The sequence below is a fragment of the Paramormyrops kingsleyae genome, chromosome 10 (assembly GCF_048594095.1).
Source record: "Paramormyrops kingsleyae isolate MSU_618 chromosome 10, PKINGS_0.4, whole genome shotgun sequence".
Lineage (NCBI taxonomy): Eukaryota > Metazoa > Chordata > Actinopteri > Osteoglossiformes > Mormyridae > Paramormyrops > Paramormyrops kingsleyae.
Window position 1 is genome coordinate 26786890 of NC_132806.1, and position 8717 is coordinate 26795606.

At 40.5% G+C, this 8717-nt stretch overlaps 1 protein-coding gene across 4 annotated transcripts; it reads right to left on the minus strand.

Moving 5' to 3' along the window:
- Positions 1 to 1215: 1215 nt before the first annotated feature.
- On the minus strand, positions 1216 to 7702 carry LOC111836343 (uncharacterized). 4 transcript variants are annotated; one of them, XM_023797479.2, is made up of 10 exons: positions 7209 to 7702; positions 3569 to 3732; positions 3334 to 3448; positions 3028 to 3123; positions 2670 to 2786; positions 2206 to 2247; positions 1803 to 1886; positions 1649 to 1699; positions 1412 to 1544; positions 1216 to 1303 (listed from the first exon to the last, which is right to left on the minus strand). In XM_023797479.2, exons 2-9 carry the CDS (start codon positions 3590 to 3592, stop codon positions 1465 to 1467), a joined length of 609 nt encoding a protein of 202 aa, XP_023653247.2. In that variant the 5' UTR covers positions 3593 to 3732; positions 7209 to 7702; the 3' UTR covers positions 1216 to 1303; positions 1412 to 1464. The 4 variants fall into 4 exon arrangements, with proteins under 4 accessions (XP_023653247.2, XP_023653244.2, XP_023653243.2 ...); XM_023797476.2 differs by having other exon boundaries at positions 3569 to 5715; positions 7209 to 7701; XM_023797475.2 differs by having other exon boundaries at positions 3569 to 5712; positions 7209 to 7427.
- Between the last annotated feature and the right edge of the window lie 1015 nt (positions 7703 to 8717).

Here is an 8717-nt window from a genome sequence, read left to right on the forward strand (position 1 = left end):
GGCATCTACTGTGGAGCTCCGCTACCCAGGATGTGTGGACAGTTGCTGTTCAACATCCCCATCTATGCAGCTTCCGACCTTTAATAAATTCTCCTTTGAACTACTACAAACCAGACCGCCACTATAGCGATCAACCATCCAAGCTTTCAGATTGACGCAGGATGCATCTGCATTATTCGTAAACATACACATTTCACCTCCGGCACCGTAATCTGACTGACCCCCAACCATGGTTCAGGAACTTGGCTCTGGACTAGAGTAATAGTCTTGTTTTACTGGAACAATTGTCTATAAGGTAGAAGCAAAAACATACAGATATATGCAAAAGTTTGGGAACCCCTGCCCAAATTACTGATTTAGTCAATTTCGTAAGTGAAAAGTAGCAGGAAAGAATGTGATTAAAAAGCAGCATGTTTCCAAATGTTAAGTTTCTTTTTATTCCTTGAATGCCAAAATGGAACAAGGAACAAATGAAATGAAAACTGCAGCATGTGCAAAATTCTGTTCAACTCAGTGTTTTGTGGATTTCCTTACAAGCTGTAATACTTCCATTCTTGAATATAATACATTTTTATATCATATAGTATCATGATAAAATGGCACCTTTCAGTTTAATAGTGTATGCAAATTAAATGAAAATAACCTGAAGTGAGGAATGGCAAGCAGTTCAGCTGCAGAATGAGACACCTATAGAAATCCAGGCCATGATGTAGATTTAAATACACTATTTGTGGAAGATAACACAAACAGAAATATTTTATAAATGAAAGTTGCTACGTAAAATGCTTGCTTCAGTAATACGTACTTCAAGCCTTAAAATGAGTAGTTTTTAGAAGAATCATTAGTCTTTTTATATTCTTTCATATTTTCATTGCATCAAATCACCACCACCTGTTCAGACTTCACATCACTAGGAATATATCTGTCAAGCCTAAACACCTTACTAGTGACACTGAAAACAGGTTCTATAGGTACAGATGTGGCTCCTCACCATAGTTCTGATTACTTGGCACCTCCTCTGATGCTGGTAACTGTGTGTTTGTGGATGCAACATGTGGATAATCTTGAATAGCTTGTAACATGTAAATGATCTAATCTATTTGAAGTTCAGTCATTTCATTTTTTAATTAATACTACATGCATGACATTTAGCAAATCAAGATGCTAAATTTCTTGGGGGGAAAATGTGACGTTTATGAAAGATACGACAAGTGATTTAATATTAATAAACATTTTTTCCAAGGAATCTTTATTGAAATCATATTTAATAGGTAGACCAACAGAAGGTCAGGCAGACAGATCGCTGAGGGGGAGGGAAAAAAAGAAACAGGATATGGATTTTACTCCAAAGACCAAGATGAGTTGTTAAAATGGAGAGGAGTGCTTTTGCCAACACGGAACGATTTCTTACCACATATGCATGGCTTGTTGCTTAACATAATCCTGTCAAGCCTAGCAAAACAGTTAGAGAGATCCTTTAGAAGAACAGAATCCACTTTCTCCTCCTTTTCCATTACTTGTGCCCACCGTGTATCGCTGCAGTTCTGTAGGGGAAAGTTTGAGCAGAGATTTTTTCTTGTTCAGAAAGGAAAGTGACTGCATCCAAAAGTGTATTTACAAAAAAACAAACAAAAAAAAAAGATCCTACCTGCTTGCAACTGTTCAATCTCTTGTCGGTAGCGCACACAGTTCTCACATTCTGGGGGAGAGACGCAGGAACACATTTTAAACATTTAGTGTCTTAGCCACTTCAGTCTTTGCAGAGCGAAAATAGGATGGAGAGGCCATCGTGCCCGTGATACCTGTGTTCCGTGCCGCCGTCTCCGCCTTGGAAAGCTGGGGGCCAATTTCACAAGGCTTTGCCAAAGCAGTGGAATCTACTGCAGCTACAGTGGAAACATGCCAGACTGTCAATTGCCTACTCCTCATTTTTGCAGTGGAGATCTGTGTGCATTTTGAAATTTCATAAATGTTAAGACCAATGAAACACTTGGGTTAAATAGAGCACTGGATTCAGCAGAGAAAAATAAATTTGTAATGTTGGAAAATGTAAAATAAAAAATAAAAAAATAGCTAACTGAATATGTAATAATGGATGTCCTTACAAAGGCAGTAAATGGAATATACTCTTATACTCTTAATATACTCACTCTATAGCTCCAATCCAAACAAACATGAAAAACAAAACTCCAGGTATCATCTCACCTGAAGTCTTAGATATCGACGTCCTAGGCATTCTGCTTGCTCCTATGGCCGGACAGAAAAGAACAAGATTTTTCTCAAAAGTTTAAGAAATCCATCCTCTATATACATATTAGTAGTGTCAATCAATAATAATAAAAAAAAGTTAAATCACAATAATAGGTGGCGATTAATCATGATTAATCGCAAGTTTAAAATGGTAGTAGGTAGGTAATGTGAGTTGCTAATAATTAGCAACTATGCTTTTGCTCTGCTTTTATTTTTTTAATTTTCATCGCTACTTTGCTAGTTCCATTTTGAACAAGTAGAGAGCATGCAAGTTGCACCACTTATGTGAATTATACAAGGGTTTATAAGTGGAAAAAACACACTATACAATTACATAGGGCTCCACCATAAAAATGATTTGCCATACTAAACATATCAAAGAGAAACTCTTTGAAAACTCTCCCACCAACCCCCCTCACCAGTCTTTAGGTTCTTCAGCTGCATGCTTGTCTGTCGAGTTATGGGTCTCTTGAATACAGAAGTACTTGCTGCCGGGCCTTTCACTGCCACGCTGCTAGTGCCTGAGCCCGGAGTGTCTGCATATCGGAAAAAGAACAACAACCTCCATCCTGCAGCCAGACATTCAAGTCGCCTGGCATCAGTGGTGCTTATTTCAATCCTGACATGAATACATGTGAAGTGCAGAAAAAAAGCAGTTCAGGTTAACCAAGAAACTCATTTGTAGTGATAAATGTTATGGCAGAACTAAGCAATGATAGTAACAGGTAGGCTAAACGTGCAAGTTATGTCAAGGTACAGAATGAATATTTCACATGCCAATTTTCTTCCTCTTTGATATGGGAAGAGCATCATCTGTGTTTCCTCTGGGCTGCTTTTGGGATAATGTTGGAAGCTGGGATGTTCTCTCCAACACTATAATATCCATAATATTTTTAGTATGTTGGTTAATTGACTCTCAAAGTTCAGGTAAGCACTTTGAATGTAAAGAATCTTACAACTCGATCTTTACTTTCTTTCAACTACGTTTGGCCAACAAGCTTGACATGAAAGATGAACTTATTTTTCCCAAACTTCACCCATCTGTGAAACACCCAATGCCAGAGGAGTTAACACCGGGCTCACCTGTGGAACTTACTAAATCCAACGGAGACCTGTGCAGGCCGAGAGTAGATGGGAGGGGTTTGGGGAGGGCAGAACTTAAGATCTTGGTGCCAGCAGGGGCATTTAGCTTTTTTCCCTGTAGCGCAAGAACAACAACTTGGAACAAGAACGCAAGTTTATTCTAAGCATTTCAACTAGTCCTACATTTATAGCAAACAGTATTATGGGAAGTGATTGCACACATAGGACTACATACCTCCAGGGAACTGGTGGATGCCATGCGCCTGGAGTTCAGAGATATTTTCCGCCCAAGGCTGCTAACCCCAGATGATGACGGGCCTCTTGCAGGCAGGCACAGTGGTGTAGCAGAGGATCTCAGGGAAGGCAGCAGCGATTTGCGATTAGTTGGGGGGCCAGAAGCTGGAAATAGGGAATCCTTGTTTGATACAATGTTTGAGGAGTTAGCTTCTCTCCCATGCCTTCGTGTCCATGTGGTGGGCTTGGGAAGGGCCTTGGTGGGACACTTGAGCCTGCTCGGAGGGGGAAGGTCAGTGCTGGGGCCAGCAACACTACTCATGTCAACAGATGGCTCTTTGACAACACTGGCAATGTCAGATTTTTTCTTTATGTGGGAGGCAGTGGGTGGTGCTGCTTTTGCAAAGTTGAAGGATTTGGGCATGATGAGTGGGGTGGATGTGACAAGAAACACGCCCTTGTCCAGTGTGCCATCAAGGCTACACATGCTGATTCCCCCCGTGTCTCCAGCTTCCACGCTCATGTTATACGTTGCGTCAGAAACAGGAACGACTTTTTCATTCCCGGTATCCTCAGACTGATAAGTCGCACCTAATGAGTGCCGAGATAGATTGTCTTTAGACTCCACCTTCTCAAGGACAGGTTCTGCTCCATGTTCTAAAGCAGAAACAGGCATTATGGTAGTTGCTGTCAATTTCAGACCCGTTACAGGTTCGACTGCTATGCCTCCTTTGGGCTCATTAACTTTAGCCTTGGATTCTAGTATCACAGGGATGGTTTCATTCCCAACTTTAGAAGCACAAGGCCTTATGAGACCCGCAGTTAATTCAGGATTAGCCAGGTTCTCGCCTTGTAAACTTACTTTGAGCTCTGATGCATTGTCTAAAAATTGGTTGAGGGTGAGTTCTACAGCAGATCTAGGCCCTGGGATGCATTCTGTCAAATTGTAACCTGCACACTTGTTCTTGGACTCAATCTCCAGTTGGCCAGAATCAGACAAAGAATTGGTTAAAAAGCTTGATTCAGATACTGTGTAAGTTCCTTTAGAAATATTTAGCTCAACGACATCATGAAGTGCATGTGCTGTGGCACCATCTATCAAAGAGGAAGAACCTTTCTGTCCCGTTTCAGAGCTAACCTCTTCCAAACAATCTAAGAAAACAACTGCCTGATCACCAGTCTCTCTATTACTTCCCTGGGTGTTCAAATGGTTAAGTTTACACTCGGGAGAGGAATTTGTGCTGCATTTGATACAAGCAGTATCTTTCGAGCCACAGGAAACCCAAGTTTTCTTGGAGATGGAGACAGAACTTCCACTTGACTCCTGATACCGCTCCTCCTCTTTGTCTTCTTCCACCAGACTTGGTATTGTACAGCCCATACCCTGTACCTTCTGCATAATTAGGCCCAACTTAGAGGACCCATCTTCAACTTGCAAGTAGGAGGACTCCATGGTCCAGTCGCACAGGGGAGATGGCTCGGTCTCAATTTTACTGAAGTCTAGAGCACCACAGGTTCCTTGTGCAGGTGCCCACGAAGGATACTGGCGGATGCAATGAATTACAGCAGCACACTCCTCCTTAAAGAATGGTCGATAAAGTCCATTTATCTCATCAGTCACTTCCCGATCCCTTGCACCCAGATGGAGAAACTCTGCTGTGGGGGGGTGTTGTATCCAGTGCTTACCATCAACGGCTACTGTGACCTCCTCACATCTCCTTGTCTGATGAGGTGAGGAAGTATTTTTGGCAGGTGTAGATACTGACTGGCTGTCAAACGGCTTGGTTATAGTGGCTTCCGCACTGGAACAAGTATCCAAACATCTATGAGGCATCTCCATAACACCGGATAGGTGACGACCGCAAGAAGCTCCTAGCCCACCTGCTGCCATATCCACCCTCTGAGTCAGATCCGATTTATAATTTCCCAAGTTAGGCAACTGCTGTAAATTAAGTGGGTTACTTTGTTCAGTCATTATTGTACGGCTTCAAGCCGTTCAAGTATGGTCTAAGAGTTTTGGGGCTGCTTCACTACAATATTTTCATGGTTTCCTTTTGCTTTTCAGGCACCTTCGAAGTGGAGTGGACTAAAGTAACAATACTGAAGGTAGCAACCAGCTATCTGCTTCTTCCACTTTTCAATAACCTGCTGGACAGAATCAGAAATGAGTAGATCACGTCATAACTTTTATGTTTTTCTTTCCAAAAACTGCCATGTTCCTTTGTAAATGGAAGTTTAAAAAAAAAAAAAAAAACTTTGCTTTTCGATCACGCACGAGGACAGTCAGCTTACCAGTTTTTCCTCCAGCACTAGTGAAACTATCCTAAAACTACAAATATTTATAAAAAAATAATGATAAATAACCAATATTAAGAATAATTGTTAGTTTGGCTAGTCACTACGCACCGCGTATCTGTTAACAGAACAACCAGTAATTAAGGGCATTATTACATTATTATTATTATTATTATATTATTATTATTATTATTATTATTATTATTATTATTATTATTATTATTATTATTAACAAAATGTTTTTCGCTATTATTTTTCCACCAAAAGTTTGTCTCTACTCTTTTTATAACGTAAAAATTGCTGATTTTGGCTGGATACCTCTGTAGCACGGATCAGCACATTCTATTTTACTTTAACCAGGAACTTAAAACGAAATAGGTTGAGTCTATCGTAATGGAGAATTTTAAAAATACTAAATTAGTGTTCGTCATCCAAGGAGGACGAGACGTTTTGTACTTTGTCGTTCTGGTAATCATGAAACACCTCGAGGGACCAGGATGCCTGGTTATAAGATGATATTTGAAAAATGTCAGTTCCACACAAACACCACACATGATTGCGTGCACTTATTTGCAAATTAATCAATTAATTAAGCTTAAATCAAGAACACTGCTCAGTTCCCGCCCTCAAAATCCAGCAGACTATAAACATCCATCCATCCATCCACCCATCTTCTAATCTAAGCAAAGGTTATTTCATCAATGAAATTTCGCGTCAAGTTTAATTAATTAACATAATGTATGCAGCTGGCGATCTGTCTGTCTGAGAGCTACACAGCATAGATGTTTTCCCAAGAAAACGTGGAGGGGAAAAAAAAGTAGCGAAAAATAACTTTTGAGGAAAAGTAGAGAAAACAAACTTTGTCGTAAAAAATAACGTTACGTATGTCTGGACTTCAGCATTAACTAATCAGCCACGAACATTAATCGTTATCTCGATCAGCAGCATGGACCTCCCCCGACTGATTTCAACCAATCAGAAAAACCGATTCATAATTCAGATACCGCCGTGTATTACTGTAACATAAGCAATGCTTCACTATAGTTGAATGCTTTAATTCAACCAATTATTTCTTTTGAACTGAAAGGCTGCCTTTAGACAATTTGGGAAACTAGATACTCCGTTAAATGACACAAAATAGTGCACAGACCGCATTCATGGCGCAAATCTCTTTGTAATGTTATCATGTATCAAGATTGCTAGTCGTAGGACAAAACTAAATGCCGTATTTATTGTAAGATTAAACTATCCATAGATAAAACATGTCATTCTCGTAATTACTATATATGGACAGAAGGAAACCACGAACAGAAAAAGTATATTACGCTACATAACCAGCCGCTCACCTGCCAAAAGTTACTTTCGTATAAACTCACAGGATCCCCAGACTATCACTTCTGACTGAAGTTTCTAAAAGCGCCGCGTTGTATGCTGGCTTTCCTTCTAAGTCAGCGTCGACAAGTTTAATTGAATACGTAATCACAACTCTACTAATTATGCGGCGACTCTAGGAATTTCAGCTGCCGGCTATTACACGACCGGTGCAGCAGTATCTTATACCTCGTGTAATGCATAGTACTGTTCAATGAATCTATAGAGGCCCATTATTTGTGTACAGTATATGTGTCTGTATCTTCTTCATATTTGTGGAGCCCCGCCTTTGAGACAGACAAAGTGTCGAATGAAACATTTGTTTTATCAGGATCTAAAACTAAAGTTCATATATGTTTTTTTCCCGCTGGTATCACGCTGGCAAATTACGTGTTTCCGGTTATGTCCGCCTTTGTTACTGCCTTTGCGATAAGGCGTGCTTGACTTTCATAGTCAAATAATCTTTGCACTTGCCATTAAAATGGAAGGAGTTAGTGTTCTAATTGTATCAGAGGTCGGGGGGGGGGGGTCCCGTGGTGTGCAGTCTAACCATGACGTGAAAATAAGTTGTCAAACGTGAGCTGGAGAAATTTAGTAAGATTTTTTAAGACACCCAGCCCACATTTCTCTCTTATAGGGGACCTGGGATCCACCTCGGTTCTAACAATGATGAAATGCACTGTATGGACAAAAGTATGGCACACTGCTTAATTATTGCATCCAGGTGTTCTGTTCAGACCCATTGCCACAGGTATATAAAATCAAGCACCTAGACTAGGGTGACCAGATAATCCATGTCAGGGAGGACACTTTGAGCTACTTTCAAATTGAAAGGCTCCTGTGCTCAGCTAAATAGTTCAGCTCTTCTTGTGCTTTGACTAGTTTGTTTCCTTAACTGAAAGACTCATCCAGCTGTTTCATATTAGCATTAGTGACACATGCATGATTATAGGAGACTGACCAATCAGCACACAGCAAGAACTCAGTGCTCAAGTCAAATCCAGGTCCGTTTAATTGAAATGGTAATTTGTAATTCCTGTCCTAGCTCAGAGTGTCCTCCCTGACATGGATTATCTGGTCACCCTAACCTAGACTTGCAGTAAGGTTTACAGAAATTTGTAAAACAATGGGTTATTGTGAAGAACTCAGTAAATTTAAGTGTGGTACTGTCATAGGATGCCGCTATTGCAATAAGTCAGTTTGTGAAATTTCTTCCCTGCTAAATATTCCATGGTCAACTGTGAGTGGTCTTATTGCAAAGAGGAAGTGTGTAGAAACAACAAAAATTCAGCCACATAGAGGGAGAGCATGTAAAGTAACAGAGTGGGGTCGTCGAGTTCTTAGGTGCATAGTGCACAAAAGTCACCAAAGCTCTGTTGACTCCATAACTGCAGATTTCCAAAATCTGGCATTAATCCCAACACAGAAACTGCACCGGGAGCTTCATGGAATGGGCTAATATGGCTGAGCAGCTGCATGCAAGC